This window comes from Lissotriton vulgaris, chromosome 6, assembly GCF_964263255.1.
Source record: "Lissotriton vulgaris chromosome 6, aLisVul1.2, whole genome shotgun sequence".
Lineage (NCBI taxonomy): Eukaryota > Metazoa > Chordata > Amphibia > Caudata > Salamandridae > Lissotriton > Lissotriton vulgaris.
This window is the reverse complement of record NC_141694.1, coordinates 1,352,606,841-1,352,623,935: the sequence shown is the minus strand read 5'-3', so window position 1 is coordinate 1,352,623,935 and position 17,095 is coordinate 1,352,606,841. Positions and strand designations below refer to the sequence as shown.

Here is a 17,095-nt window from a genome sequence, read left to right as displayed (position 1 = left end):
ACGGTCTTCATCCACAAATCTGTGATAACACAAACCCTGGTCAAGAGAAGATGATGAGAACGCACAGAGGTGAATCTCCACCAAACAGGGGCACTTCCTCTTAACTGTATCCAGTAAGTGCTTCTTTGTTTGGAGGAGATGTCCTCATACTCCTCAGCATCAACAATGCGTAGTAAAACTTGTTGAGAAGTGCAATAGGGGGCCTTTTGGTTTGCTGTCCATTAATGTGGAAAGAACTTTGCATACTACAAAGGAAAATGGGGCTGGCCCAAATGAGTGCAGAGCTTGCACATGAATTTTGGGCATTTGCTTACTTAGGGTGATTACAAAGGAGAACTTTTTAGCTTTTCTACAAGGTCAAAGGGGTTGTGTGGCCTCCTTCCCCTAGCCGATTTTGGCTCCCTGGACCTCATCCCCTGGGGCCTGGCCTTTTCATGGTGGGTGCCCTTGAGACCACCCAGGGCACTCAGTCTACATTGTTGTGGGCCGCTGGGAAAACCTGAATGCCCTTGCTGTCTTTGCCATCTCCCTGCCTCCAGCGGGAGCCAGCATTGCTCCCACACATAGGGAACTGCTAAATATGCAGCTTCCTGCATGTGGGACCAATCCTTTCTTCTGTGTCCCTGCCCACTTGACTATTTTGTTATTTGTATGAAAAGGTCTACCCCCTTTCCCACATTGATGTACAGCTTAACAAAAGGCCAATGAACACTTTTCCAGCCAATTTTGGTGATGCTTTATTGATGCAGAGTAACACGAGGACATCTCAACCCAAAAAAGAAGCGCTTACTTCATTTAGTTAAAAGGAAGCACTCTGTTTGTTGCAGATTCACCTCTTTGAAGTCTCATCATCTTCACTTGATGATGATTGGCGCTATCACAGTATTGTGGACGCTCGAGGAGCAACTACATTGCCAAAATTACATGCTCACAGGGTCACTGGACACATTACTTTGTGGTCCTTTATGTAGCTATAGTGCAGAATATGCACAAGACATGTATCTAAAGATGTAGCACTTACTAATTAACCAGTTGAAAGTACTCCAATCTCCCATTGTGATAGGGGCCTGAGGATGCTGCACTGTGCTCCTGAACATCAAATGAAGTGATAGGAGAAAGAGCTAAGCACCTATTCTACTTTCAGTTTCAATTTTATGACATGGGCCTGCCATGCACGCTGGTCTTAACTCACAAAAAGCCTCAAGCTGTCTGTGGAGCTCTTCCTTGTGAGCCTAATGTGGCAGGTTGCAGTAGAGGAAGCCTTCTGGTGTGAGCACCAGAGATTTTGCCCGTCCTTCGTGTGTGGATGTTTCATTTAAGATCTCTGCACTATTAAAATAGGGTAAAGGATGGGAACATCATATCCACCACAGTCAAGAAACCTTGTCAATGTCGCTATTTAGGTTGCAGCCTTATGAGTCTGGAAAACTGGGAGGCTTACACTCCAGACTTACCTCTGGAAGGGCATCTGGTTCTGCCAGGTGGTTAATTTGACGGATTTGGTAAGTTGGACATTATTGGTATTTCTCGACTAGGTGATGTGTGGCAAGGGTCGCATATGCGGTCATTTATGGACATGCAAACTGACTTCAAATTGCACTGGTCCAAGTTCTACAAATGTTTTCAGCTACTTCACGCCCTGCTCTCCCATCATATGTCCATTGGGGAGGCACCTGAGTGTAGTCCCCTGGCAGCCAAGGTGCTCTTTGGCCCCCTAGGTCAGCGCTCTATTTTCTGTATATACAGATCCCTGGTTGTCAATCACCCAGAGCTGTTCTCCCCTCTGCGGGTGCTTTGGGTATCCTAGGTTGTCAGCTAGGATAATGGGGAATGGAGGGAAGCACTCATGGCTCCAAAAGAATTGGCAATATCCTCAAAGCTCCATATGATACAGATGAATTTCTTGCTCACCTCATACTTGTCCCCTTGGCGGCTCTGGTAGGCAGGTTGGGTCCCGAAGTCCCGTAGAAGTCAGCTGCAATGAAGAGGCAGCTGATGTCTATCACATAGTCCTTTTGTTAATCGCTACTGAGCCTTTTTTTTTTAGATCTGTCCTGTGTATTGGAGAGGCCAGAAGACTGTTCACCTTGCATAGCACTCCTGGGCCTTCTGGAGGATTTTGGAGGGAGGAGGTGTGCTTGATATCTTGGGGGCTTTTGGACATTGATTGCCAAAAGGTATACAATTCGGAAATGGAACACAACCACTACCCTGGATTTAGAGGCCTTGCGTTGGGACCATGGTTTGGTGTGCAAAGATGGAGGAGCCTATCTATTCCCCATGGGGCTACCCAATAAACACCAGAAGATTTGGGGTAATGGAGGGCTCATTTTGGATTACAGGGCTCTCAGTTGATTATGTATGTGTTCACTAAGCTGCGACCATCATGGATTGTTTCTTTTTACACTGCCTGAGTCATTGTTTTCATTGCTAAAATCAATAAAAATCAATGTATGGAAAAAAAAGAAAACTGACAATGCTTCTTTAAGAAAGCAAGGGCCAACAGCATCCCATCATACCCCTTCAGCTATTTTTTCCTGCTGTATTAAACATGCCTTTTTGACTATTTCCCTAACAAAACATTTTCAAACGTTTGGATTTTGATTTCACATCTTTAGGAACCAAGAGTGAAGGAAATCATTCTGTTTATTGATGTGGGTCCATATATACAGTAATTATTCCAAACAAAAATTCCATTGAAATGGATAACGACAGGAGAACACTCGAGCATGCCACTGTGTTGGTTTGCTACAATACTTGACTGCTGCTTGAAATGTGATGGTCAGCTAGGACAAAACTACTTTTAGCTTTCTGGGCATTTTTTCAATTTACCACTTGAATGTAATGCTAGCTAGATGTCAGAAATTTCCCTTTCAGTTTCTGACAGGGGGAGGGGGTAATTGAAGGGCCTCACAAGCATTTCCTAAGCTTCTTCTCAGTTTAAAAGATATTTTTAAATTAGCAAGCATTCTATCTCGTTGAAGATATTGAGACCTGTTGCAAAAGATATCAATATGATTGATCATCAGCCCTATCATAAAGCTTTCTTTAGCAGTTTGTCTAGTGTGGACTGTGGCCACGGTGTCACGGCTACTTTTCCTAAAATCCTCATTAGCAGTTGCTCTGTTATTAAACTATAATGTTCTTCAATTTTATTGTAGATCTCAATTTACCAGCCAGTGTTCAAGAGGTGTGTCCTAATATCCCATCTCTGGAGAAGCTCATGGAAGACATTGTTGAACTGGCAGAGTCCGGGATCCGTTACACACAAATGCCACATGTGATGGAAGTGATTCTGCCAATGTTGTGCAGCTACATGTCACACTGGTGGGAATATGGCCCTGAAAACAATCCGGACAAGGCAGAAATGTGCTGCACTGCCCTAACTTCTGAGCACATGAATACATTGCTGGGAAATATCTTGAAAATCATCTACAACAATCTGGGCATTGATGAGGGAGCATGGATGAAAAGATTGGCAGGTAAATATTTTGGAAACTGAGGTTCCTGTGTCCCATGCAATAAACTTTTTCTGTTTTAGTCTTATGTCTTTTAAGGCAAACTTAAACGTGTTTGAAATTAAACCATATTGTATTAAACGGATGTATGTCGTTACTACGCATGCTTTTACAACGCATGCCTTTACCACGCAACTTTTACAACGCAAGTCGTTACAACGACTTGCGTTGGGGGGCGCTGGATAGTGAATAGTTTAATTTACTATTCCAACTCCAGTCCCCGTGGGTAGTAGGGAAGGTTTTGGATAGTAAATTAAACCATCCCCTATCCTACAGCTCCCCCCTGCGCAAATCGTTGTAACGACTTGCGTTGTAAAAGTTGCGTGGTAAAGATAGTGCGTGGTAAAAGTTGCGATGTAAACGCTGTTCCCCGTATTAAACGTATGTGCAACCCTATGTATTAATCGCTGATGTTGCTGGAAAGTGGAATTGGCAGGGTCTTAACTGTGCTACTTTGACTATAACTAACTTGCCAATAGAGTATAAGAAAATATGTTTTTTGTAGCATTTGAAAGATGGACAAGAAGTGTGCTGCTTTAGAGTTCTAAGTTAGAATTATAAGAAAGAAAATAAATCAAATTCTTATAACACCTACTGGCGAATTCAAACCTTGTACAAACCACATTTTTTTTATCATTATTGAAGTGGTGTTAAAACAAAAATCATAGGTATTACGTTTTATTATAGAATGCATCTCTAACATTCATAAGCTCCACTTAAGCTGGAGCCAAAGGGTTATGTAGTGTCTGATTGCACACACTACTGTGGTAGACCTTTGGAGAACAAGATACCTGTTTATTCCTCTGTGAAAAAGACCCCAGTTACAGAATAGTTTGTAGACTACCTCTGATGAGATCTGCAAAGTAAAGTGTGCCTCTGTGTAACATTTCTTAGAATATGAGATATGCCAATACTAGAGAGGTAATGCTCATTTGTGTGGTCAAAGCCAGTACAATTGTGTTCCACCATCTGTCAGATAATATAACAGTCCATTAGGGCCGTTGAAAAGAACGTACATTTTTGCAAAGGCAACCCTTATGTAGCAAGGCTACTACAAACAACACTCAATAATATGGGCAGAGGCCACAACTTGTTGTGGCTCACCACAGCAGCGTTGGTGGGATACAACCAAGACAGTGGCAACTGGCAAAGGTAATGTGACTCCCCCCAGATAGTGGCAGCTTCTGTAGATTCTAAGCAGGGTGATGGAAGGAAAAATAAAATGATAATAACTTGTTGTTATTATCATTTTATTGTTTCCAACTGCTTTGCATGTGGTGCTGCTCTCAGACATACAACAAAAAGAAATTAGGGAGGTCTCAGGGACAATTTTAAAGACCTGCAAGGTTTTTTCCCCTAGAAATATACAACTATTACAAAACACCTTGGGTCTAAGAAATAAGTCAAGCAGTGAGAAAAGCAAGGGTCGATATGTGTCACAGCTAAGACAACAGCCTCCTCGGTCAGAGAAGAGAGCCTCTTCTGCCAGAACCCATCATTCACAAGATGTGACTTTTCAACATTTGGATCTGGCCTCCTCTTTCAAGGTAACCCAGTCTGAGAAATTAACTGGGATAACCTTAGTTGATGGAAGGACTAAAGGATGGCTGATGGCTCCGCATAGTACAGTGTGGAACTCAAAGACATATATGAATATTATGTGAAGAGGGTTGCAAAAGAGAAAAGTGCAGCACAAAATAATAAAAAAGTGTCTTAAAAATTACTAACAGAACTCTCCTCCAATTTTATTCTTAGAGTGCCCTTGTCATGGTTAAAAAGCAGTATGTAGACACTTGAAATTTTCAAGATGTCAAACAAAGTGATAGGTCGACATGTTTCTGCCCTCATAAAGATCAGCTAGTATCGGGGCATTCCTCAGGACCAAGTAAACAAATAAAGCTGCTGCTAGATATCAAATGTGAAAGAAATTATATATATATATATATATATAGTGATGAAAGTCATATTAAACATTTCATACACTCCACCGGTAATCTCCGACTAGACAGGAGTGGAAATAATTACCGGACACCCATAACAATTGGGTGTCATCCTCACCTCAACCTGGTCACTACTCAGGGAAGGGGGGCCCGCTCTATCCGTCGGTACCCCGGGACGGTCAAAAAGTAATGACCGGAGGTGCTGCTCTCAGAGCAGGGCAGGAGATGAGTGGTTTGCCCACTCAGCCCACACAGGTAAAAGCAGTGGGGTGGTGGGCCGGGTGCGGGGGATTCCGACATATGAAGATGAGGGAAAAGTAAATAAATAATGAATTTTTCCTCATCGTCGTCAATCAAACCCCCCACCCCCACCCGGCCATACCACCCCACCACTTTTACCTGCAAGTGCCGTGGCTGGGGGCCGGCCAAACAGTCATGCACACTTTGCCTTTTCTCCACGCAGGCTGCATTACATCCTGTGTGGAGAACATATCCAGGCCCCAGTCTCCGCCTGAGCGCCGAACCACGGCGCTCTGACCAATCACAACACTGCATTGCAGCGTTGTGATTGGTCAAGGGAGCCTGGGTGCTTACCAATGACAACACTGTATTGAGGCAACAAGAAGGGGGGGTTTGGCCCAGTAGGGAAGAGGGTAGGTAGGGCCTATTAATACCAAAAATACAATTTACCTATGCCTCTATGTACATGATTGTGACATTTAATGTGACTCAAAGAGAAAACCACACTGTTAGTTAACTCAGACAATTGATTTATGTCAATTATTTTTCGAACTCATAAATTGTCAATGATTTGCGACAAGAGAAAAATACATAGTCAACTTTACATTGAAAACACAAAACAAGATTTTTGCAAGGGAAAAAGCATAATAAACAACGTGTAAATCATAATTGTAATTGTGTGCATTATAGTGAACATATCACCAAAAAGTACATACACATTGTGAACAGTGATTGAGAAATTGTATCAAAACAGTAAACAACAGACTTTCGTGAGTTATAATGAGATAATGAGCAAATGTTGGGGGTACGTCTTAATCAATGCCTGCCCAACCTCCTGTAACACTGTTTGTAGTGAAATTCACAATTGTGTGGATACAGGAAAAGAACCCAATATTAATTAGGACATGCCAGTGATTTTAGGCAAAACAATGATGCTACATGCCAACGCGTTTCGAATACCAATGTTTGAATCATCGGATTCTCATCAGGGCGTGGAGTTTATCCGTTGGTACTTATACGACCAAAGAATTAGGGTCGATTGGTTCTTTTTAGGAAATAGTCATCATATGCCATGGGAGTCGACCTCTGTTTATGGAGCAACCGCTCCGAGGTCGAGGCCGGGAGGAATAGTTCTCAGTTCAATAATGTTCCTTCAAAAATTTGTCTCCAAGAATTTGGAAGGCGAAATATATCATCACCGCGTTTCAACGCGTTTCGAATACCAATGTTTGAATCATCGGATTCTCATCAGGGCGTGGAGTTTATCCGTTGGTACTGTTTGGGGGAAAAGGACAAGGAATTGATTTTAAAAAACTGTACAAATACAAAAAGGAAGCTTTTTCCATGTAAATGCATCATCTGATGCAGCATACCTTATACGACCAAAGAATTAGGGTTGATTGGTTCTTTTTAGGAAATAGTCATCATATGCCATGGGAGTCGACCTGCAATGTAGTGACATTGGCGTGGTAAGTATGTATAAATTGCAGTACAGGCAGGCACTAAACCTTGCATACATTTATGAAAATTACCTCTGTTTATGGAGCAACCGCTCCGAGGTCGAGGCCGGGAGGAATAGTTCTCAGTTCAATAATGTTCCTTCAAAAATCTACAAACACAAGGGATTGTGTGTTAGCGAGGATAAGTGGTGTTTCTTGTGCCCCGGAAAAATGACAGAATTGGTGAATCTCTTACTTGTCTCCAAGAATTTGGAAGGCGAAATATATCATCACCGTGTTTCTGGAAAAAACGGGACAGCGGGGAGCTGATCAATGCCCTGTCTAAAATTATGCCAAACAGAGAAAACAATGCGGTTATGCGCCGTGTATTGAAGCATTGTGATTGGTTAGGGGAGCGTGGGTGTGCTTCTTGGTTGCTGCTCGGCCCGAGTCCGACAAAGAAGAGATGGAGCAGAGATGAAGGACGCAGCGATACGGTAAGTGCTTTTTTTACATTTCCCTACCTCCATCGCCCTCCCTGCCCCCGCCCGACACCTTCCATCCGTGCTTGCCACCACTGCTCCTAGAGAACTGAAAGCACTGGCAAAAAGATAGATATACACAAATGTGGATACGGAAACAGTGGTCTGTATAGGATGACCAACATTAATAAATGGTCATGTGAATCGAGACAGGAATAGGGATGACTACAGGGATTCTATTAATAAAAGGCAAATAAAGCCATCCAGGACTATTGGAACTGGGTCAGTCATTCCCTATTTGCCACCTGTGAATACAGTATGTGAAGAGAGATGTCTGCACAGATCAATATTCAAAATGGAGGTAAAATGTTAATAAAAACATAGTTAAAGAATAAAAAAGACTTGCGTTGTTTGAAATACTAGCCCGGTGTTCTACCCAGACCAGCGATCTATCATACATCACTTTACTATGCTTTATTTATGCGTGATCCATTCGATGTCTTGTATTTTTTTAGCAAACCTCACATTGCTTGATGGCCATTTTAGATCCATTCATACAATGGTGAATTTCAAGTCCCAAAGTTCAGTCTGTTGAATGTAAGTCGAGGACTGGTTATATGAGTCACATAATTTATGGGCAACTATGGACATTTTACGCTTATGCAGCAAGAAATATCAGATAAATATTAGCATAGGCCTGGTTATCGCAATACAGCAATGGATAATTAGAAAAAAATGTCTTAAGTCCTTTAAGACGCAACATAAAGGTGTCTGAAATTCAAATAAATTAATAAAACATAATTTTCTAAGTGGTAACCCTATGTTTTAATTTATGATGATGATGGAAAGTAGTACTGACTTGGTCTTAACTGTGCCAATTTGACCAACTTGGCAATATGCTTGTATTATTATTCATTCAAAAGTATACAAGGGGGGCATGGCCACAACATGGACCTGAGCGGGTGCTTCTCTTCTGAGCTCAGTACCCCTGTCCAGTCAGTATGTTATTTAATCCTCATGATAACGCTTTGCAACTATAAAAATTGACTGCATGCAAGACTCATTATGCAGAGTGATTACAACATGATTAGCACTCAACAATAATATTGGAATAGCAAAATAAAGTAGATGTTCAAGGAAAGAAACAAGATGGTGGCTGACGGGGCCGGACTTGCTAACCGACGTTTTGGCATGCTGCCGAGCTAGGGGCTGATTTCGTTGATGGGGACCTGCGTGTGCTGAACGAAATTCATTTTGCTTTGTTTATTTCGAAAAAACACGTAGGTCTCCATCAGCAAAATTAGCCCCCATTGCAGTGACATCAGCCCCCAGCTCGGCAGCATGCCAAAACGCACGGTAGCCAGTCCGACTCTAGTGGCTGAAGCTCTAACGTGGCCCTAACCTAAGGAGGAGCCCAACCAGAGCCCATGAAAGAGCAGCTTTCGTCAGTGGGGCAGGGATGTGGAGCCTTTATGACAGTTGCAGTGCAAGAAACATCACATTCCCAGTGTAGATCTCCCTTTGGTGCTGAGGCAAGTGCTGGCTGTGTGTTGGGGTTGACACACTTACCCAAGTTGATGTGGGCACAAGGTGGCACCACGCCAACTGGAACATAATACCACTCTTGGGCATCACAGTAGATTTATTTTATTATTGGCACTACCAAGTAAATATTGGCTGAATAATAACTTAATCTCACTAGCCACATCCAAGCGCTGAAACTGCTATATGGTGGAGCCTAATAAATTAAACTGTGCCACATGATAAGCTGACCTGAGACCATTGAGGAAGGTCCCTTTTGACTGGCAGGTGAACCTGAAAGATCGGGGGCTCAATATTAGGATGTTCGTCACTGCAATAGATGAGGATACAAAATATTTAATGAAATAATAAATGTTAGCTGTCTAGCATCATAATGCCCAGTTAGAAGTGACACACATAATACTTTACAGCCACGCATGAAATTGAAGAAGTTAAATTCCTATTCCCTCTTGCAAAGGGTGTTAATCTACTCTATCCAATGTAAGACCTGCTGACCACTGAGAATAAGACTACTGAAAACGACTTTCCAGTCTTCCTTAGCTGTTACACTTCATACTTGCCAACACCAAATTGACTCATGGCAACCTCTTAAGCTAAAGTACTGACTAGCCTTTCTGGCCCAAAAACAAGATAAGGTGACCCCCTGTGAAGCAAACACTGGACAATGATGCACTAATATAATCAGAAATGACAACCCCAGTCACTAAAAGTAACTTTCCTGACGTAATGCAAGAGTTTCACAATCAAATGACTTCATCCAGACATTAATGAATCCAAAAGGGAACATTAGCACCATTTCTAAACACTAGCGGGCCGTGTAAAGCAAATTGAAGTCACAGCAATTTGAATGTGACCATGAACAATACATGTGCTTCGAGAGAGTTGCAGCTCTGAAAATTTCACAACAATCGCTGATCAGCAAATCAATGAGAGAAAACATCAACACCAATGTCATAACCTGCATATAAAAGGAAGCCTCCATCCCATATCTGAACTTCCTGCCTATGTGAAACTACTCTTTCACAAACTGCTTTCTGAATCTGATGATGAGAACATCATGTTGGACCACAACCAAAGGGTATATTCAGAATTTCAGAGAAAGAGAAATCTCAACGAGAATCCATTTTTACTAACAAAAAGAGGAAATCTTCCAGGTATCACACACCGAATGGAAAATTCAACATAAATGTGATGACTAATTTTTCGAGATATCTCAGCTTGCACATTAGTCTAATGCAGGGGTACTCATAGTACGGCCCGCGGGCCAGTGGCGGCCCGGCAAGCCTTCCCTGGCGGCCCGCGGACCCCCGAGACATCATACCTGTGTTTCCCGAGGTTTTTTTTTAAGTGTCTGCAGCAGCGAGACAGACTCTTGCTGCTTTGCGGGGGCTGCCGGCGGGCGATCCTAGGAATGGCCAGAGTAAAGCTGCAGGGGCCTAAGAAGAGGTGAAATACAAAGGCATCATTAACATGCAAATGGTCTTTTAATGACCTGTGAAGTGCTCGGGTGCGGCTGTGAGTGTGTGTGTGCCCCAGCTGGCGCACAGGCAGGGTGAGGTGACAGAGGGAGTGGGAGGGAAAGGGAGGGGGAGGGGGACGGAGAGGGAGTGAGTGAGAGGGAGGGAGGAAAGGAGTGAGAGGGAGGGAGTGAGTGAGTGGGAGGGAGTGAGTGAGTGAGTGAGAGGGAGGGAGTGAGAGGGAGTGAGGGAGTGAGAGAGAATGAGTAAATGATTGGGAGTGAGTGAGTGGGAGGGAGTGAGGGAGTGAGAGGGAGAGTGTGAGAGGGAGAGAGTGAGAGGGGGAGAGAGGGAGTGAGTGAGTGAGGGAGAGGGAGTGAGTGAGGGAGAGGGAGTGAGTGAGGGTGAGGGAGTGAGTGAGGGAGAGGGAGTGAGTGAGAGTGAGAGGGAGTGAGTGGGAGTGAGTGAGTAAATGAGTTGAGTGAGTGAGAGGGAGTGAGTGAGCGAGAGGGAGTGAGTGAGAGGGATGAAGTGAGTGAGAGGGATGAAGTGACTGAGAGGGATGGAGTGAGTGAGAGGGATGGAGTGAGTGAGAGGGATGGAGTGAGTGAGAGGGATGGAGTGAGTGAGAGGGATGGAGTGAGTGAGTGGGAGGGAGGGAGTGGGAGGGAGTGAGTGGGAGGGAGTGAGTGGGAGGGAGTGAGCGGGAGGGAGGGAGTGGGAGGGAGGGAGTGGGAGGGAGGGAGTGAGTGAGTGGGAGAGAGTGAGAGGGAGAGAGTGAGTGGGAGAGAGTGAGAGGGAGGGAGTGAGTGAGAGGGAGGGAGTGGGAGGGAGGGAGTGGGAGGGAGTGGGAGGGAGGGAGTGAGAGGGAGGGAGGGAGGGAGAGGGAGGGAGGGAGAGGGAGTGACTGAGTGAGTGAGAATGAGTGAGAGGGAGTGAGTGAGAGTGAGAGGGAGTGAGTGAGTTAGAGGGAGAGGGAGGGAGTGAGAGGGAGTGAGTGAGTGAGAGAGAATGAGTAAATGAGTGGGAGTGAGTGAGTGAGAGGGAGGGAGTGAGAGAGAATTAGTAAATGAGTGGGAGTGAGGGAGTGAGAGGGAGGGAGTGAGAGGGAGGGAGTGAGCGAGGGAGGGAGTGAGAGGGAGGGAGTGAGAGGGATGGAGTGAGTGAGAGGGATGGAGTGAGTGAGAGGGATGGAGTGAGTGGGAGGGATGGAGTGAGAGGGATGGAGGGAGTGTGGGAGGGAGGGAGTGAGAGTGAGAGTGAGAGGGAGTGAGTGAGTGAGAGGGAGGGAGTGAATGAGAGGGAGTGAGTGAGTCAGAGGGAGGGAGTGAATGAGAGGGAGTGAGTGAGTGAGTGAGAGGGAGTGAGAGGGAGGGGGGAGTGAGAGGGAGGGGGGAGTGAGAGGGAGGGAGGGAGTGAGAGGGAGGGAGTGAGTGAGAGGGAGGGAGTGAGTGAGAGGGAGGGAGTGAGAGGGAGGGAGTGAGAGGGAGGGAGTGAGTGAGTGAGAGTGAGTGAGTGAGAATGAGTGAGAGGGAGTGAGTGAGAGTGAGAGGGAGTGAGTGAGAGTGATTGAGTGAGTGGGAGTGAGTGGGAGAGGGAGAGGGAGTGAGTGAGACGGAGAGGGAGTGAGACGGACAGGGAGGGAGAGGGAGTGAGACGGAGACAGAGAGGGAGGGAAAGGGAGGGAGACGGAGAGGGAGGGAAAGGGAAGGAGAGGGAGGAAAAGGGAGGGAGACGGAAAGGGAGGGAGTCGGAGAGGGAGTGAGAGGGAGGGAAAGGGAGGGAAAGGGAGGGAGACTGATAGGGAGTGAGATGGAGGGAGATGGAGGGCAAGGGAGGGAGACTGGTGGGGAGTGAGATGGAGGGAAAGGGAGGGAGACTGATGGGGCGTGAGATGGAGGGAAAGGGAGGGAAATGGAGGCAGAGGGAGGGCAAGGGAGGGAAATGGAGTGAGAGGGAGGGAAAGGGAGGGAGACAAAGACGGAGTGAGAGGGAGGGAAAGGGAGGGAGACTGAGAGGGAGTGAAAGGGAGTGAGACGGAGAGGGAGTGAGAGGGAGGGAGGGAAAGGGAAGGAGACGGAGAGGGAGGGAAAGGAAGGGAAATGGAGAGGGAGTGAGAGAGAGGGAGTGAGAGAGAGGGAGTGAGACAGTCAGAGTGAGACAGAGGAAGACAGGAGAGAGGGAGGGTGAGAGGGAGAGAGAGCTAGAGAGAGGGAGGGAGACCGAGAGAGATGTGTGTATGCCGGGACGGCTCAGTGGACGAAGGCCTCCGCTGCAGGGACCTATGATCAACCTCATGGTCAGTTTTATGTTGTTGCTCTAGCCCCTACCCCTCCCCCACTGACCCTGCCCCCCCACACCGATGCGGCCCTCGGACACAAACCAAACTGTAAATTTGGCCCCCGAGAGAAAGTTAGTCAGACCAGCACCATTGTGAATTCTTTGCATTAGACTCAATGCAAAGAATTCACAATGGTGCTGGTCTCTTTAAGTGGGAACAGTATTCCCTATCTTTGGTAATTTCCTCTCTGAATTCTGTTTTCCTTTAAAAATGAAATTCACTGAGCATTTGTTCTAGAGGAAGCAGAGACTATCCTTCAGTTTAAGAGAGGCACAGAAATAGTGAAGCCACGAAAGTCGTCCCTTTAGCTCAAGAAACATCAATGCAATGTTAGATCCATCATAGGCCGAAGACTGACGTGCAGGTTGAGAGCTCAAAAAGAGTACTCATGTACTGAGAGGCTATCAGATTAAGAATGAATATATATCCTTCTATAATTTGCATTTGTAGTATTTATATATTCCTCTTAGTGAAATAGTAATTAAGATATAGTACAATTTTTAATGTGAATCATAATCCTGAACACTACTATCATGTTAACACTAGTATATACTCAGTTAAAGTCATTGATTAATCATAATTGTATATTTTTTGTATGTGATCATTTTTACCTTCAACTCAATTTTCAGGTTCCAGGGACTGATCACAAACCACTTACATGTAAGACAATTCCCATACCCTCTTCTGTTTCACCTTGCACTTATTAAGTCAAAAATCTGCATCATAAGCTATGCATATTTCCATGGTCACCCCTAAATGAGGAAATTACCCAAAGTCACTTTTGTAGTGTAATAATGTAATATCAGCCCGGGAAGAATTATTTTGCTAATGCAGCTATATATATATATATATATATATATATATATATATATATATGTACATACATACAAGGGGGGCATGGCCAGAACATGGACAATATACGAACCAAGAGAGAAAACTTAATCTATTATCATCAAAGTTGAAAGATGCTGAAGTTATAGTACGAAACTCTGATAAAGGCGGAAATATTGTCTTGTGGCCTATTACGGATTATCTTGAGGAAGCGCACAGACAATTGGATGACATCCAATGTTACAATAAGAGCAACCCACAGAAATACAGGACTATGCTGGAAAATTTATGCAGGAACCTGGTGGCGTGGAAGGGACTTGGTATGCTAAGTGGAGATAAGTTTAAATACATGAAGAAAGATCACCCACTGGTCCCATATATATACTTTATACCTAAAGTCCATAAAAGCATCACCGCGCCGCCAGGTAGACCAATTATTGCAGCATGTGGTGGTCCGTTGGAAAACCTCTCAAGATATATTGACTATTTTTTGCAGCCACATATGAAATCCTTAAAATCGTATAAGTGCAGGACTCTAGTGTTTTCTTGCGAAAAATAGAGGAGTTGGTGTGGACACCAGACTTGTTGTTAGTCACATTGGATGTCAGCTCATTATATACATGTATAAAGCACAGGGATGGCCTGCGTGCATGTGAGTACTATCTTAGCCGCAGGCCAATGGAATTAGCCCATCATACCAAGATGCTTTTGGAAATGCTGACATTCTGCCTTGACAATAATTACTTCATGTTTAATGGTCAAATGTACCAACAAGTTCAGGGAGTAGCAATGGAGGCCAGTTTCTCCCCCAGTTACGCGTGCCTGTTTATGGGGTGGTGGGAGGAACTGGTCCTCAAACAGAAATTTGAAAAATACTGCACTTCTAATATAACTTGTTGGCTTCGTTTTATTGATGATTTATTTATTGTATGGCATGGTTCTGAAGAGAGTATTTTAAATTTCATACAGGAAATCAATGAAAATGATCTTAATCTGCATTTTACTTCTAGTATAAGCAGGGAATCGGTGACATTCTTAGATGTGCAGGTTTTATTATCAAATAATGTTCTTATCAGTACCCTTTTTAGGAAACCGACGACAGGTAACACTCTTTTACATGCAACGAGTACCCATCCACAACATTTGATCAAATCTATGCCCTACGGTGAGATGCTACGCATCCGCTGTATTTGTAGTAATACTGATGACATGATCATCAAGCAACAAGAAAGCTTCATGAGATTTGTGGATAGGGGTTACAGTGCTAAGATAATACAAACCGCCATAAGAAAGTCACGGCTTAAAGCTAGAGGTGAACTGTTAACCTACAAAGAGAAACCCAATATACTGCAAAGTGGCAATGCCAATCATGTAAGATTAATAATGACATACTCAAAGCAGGAAAAAGAACTCAGGAGTATTGTCAGAAGAAACTGGCATTTTGTTAAAGATGACCCAATAATTGGAGAATTGATGCCCCCAGATCCGTTGATAACTTACCCCAAAGGTTTGAGTATGGGCACTATTCTCTCGAAAAATAGTGAGGAACATCTTGGAAAGGAACCATGGCGGCCAATCAGTAGGGGTTTCTACAAGTGTTTGGCATGCAAGGCATGCCAACATGGTGTGAACACCAAGAAATATACCACAGTAATTCCTAAAATCACCAGGGAAATAAAACAACATCTAACCTGTAGAACAGAGTATTGTGTGTATATATTGGAATGCGATTGTAAACTCAGATATATTAGAAGTAGTAAACTGCAAATCCACAAGAGAATTTTACAGCACCTACGCGCTATCACCAATAAAGATCAAAGTTACCCGGTGGCCAGGCACTTTGAGGCATGTCATAACAGTAGACCTCAGTGCCTCAAATATTTTGCTATTGAATCGGTCCCGCTAACAAAAAGAGGGGGTGATAGAGAGGCATGTATGCGTAGGTTGGAAACAAAATATATCCTTGAGTTTAATTCCAAGTGGCCAGGAGGCCTCAATACTACGGAGGACCTCCATACATATCTATAAGCTGGCAACATGCACACCAAGTAAGATTAATGGATCATAGACATATATCAAATAGCACTTTAGTCAGAGTATAAGAGGAGTTGGAATATACATTGCACAATTTGCACATTTTTGTATTTATACTGTGTTATACTGTGTAATATATATTTATAATTGTGATGTATATTTATGATATGATTGATTTTACCCGTCTTTTAGATATTAGGGTAGTTTTATCCTAGTGTTTTTTATGATAGCTGATTTTAGTCATGTCACCGATTCCCTTTTTTATAGGCTGGTTTTATGGTGTTGATATAATTCATTTTAAGGGCGTAATCAACTATGCGCTGTTTTAGTGAATGTGAATATTTTGTCTATTTCATTGGTACTGTATGGTTTTATTATGCTAAAATGAGTCTTGAATCAAATGATTAATAATTTTTTGTTAACATCTATGAAATTATTCCCTCCCTGTATATATCCCATTAATTTTCTCCCCTTCAATTTCAATTCCTTGAAATCTCAATGCACCAGTCACTTTGGCTCACTGGTTAGAGGCGGCAGACCCGAGAGCAGAGGACGGCCCGGGACCAGGGTTCGATTCCCGATGCGGCAGGTTTCTGGACCAGGGTCAGCGGACTCGATAATTCTCTCGCCTCGGTGCCCACTCTGATCAGCGATCACACTCGGCAACTCTGGGCACTAGCTTGCCTCATCTTCACTAACGGCCCCACCAGACCGCCGGGGATGCCTGGTCTCACCCTGGAGATACCCATTAAGGGACCATCTCTCAGGGAAGCCAGGAAGGGTTTCGCAGCGGTCAAAGCGCGGAGGTACCCCTTCGGGAGTGATTCCAGCGCTATATAAGCACATAATTAATTAATTAATCATATTGCACTAAACAGCACGAGGTCACTTTATATTATAAGTCATTCCCGTGGTAATATAGGATGTGCAATTATGTATACAAAATTAGAATATATATATATGCCAAATGATAATCATTTGTAACATTTTCTAATTAAGTAGACACAGTGGCTGGACAATATCCCATAGTTGAGCATCTCCTCTGTATGGTCTTTTAGATATTTATGATTATATTTTTTGATTTTGTCTATTATGTAATAATAGAAACTCTTATAATTTTGTTTATGATTTAGTACACGTTGGTGAGCACCAGTATTTGTATTATAGTTATGCAATGTCAGATGGATGAAGCTGAAACAATCAATCTGTATTTTGGATGGAGGAGCCAGCATTTATGCTGATATTTGATTGCCCTATTTTAATCCTTTTCC

At 43.7% G+C, this 17,095-nt stretch overlaps 1 protein-coding gene across 1 annotated transcript in view; it reads left to right on the top strand.

Moving 5' to 3' along the window:
• The window catches only part of RYR2 (ryanodine receptor 2), a 3,481,211-nt gene that overhangs the window by 2,418,520 nt on the left and 1,045,596 nt on the right, over nucleotides 1-17,095 (top strand). The window contains exon 68 of the mRNA XM_086925791.1: nucleotides 3,162-3,482. Coding sequence (XP_086781917.1) covers nucleotides 3,162-3,482 — 321 coding nt within the window. The remainder of the gene's footprint in view (nucleotides 1-3,161; nucleotides 3,483-17,095) is intronic.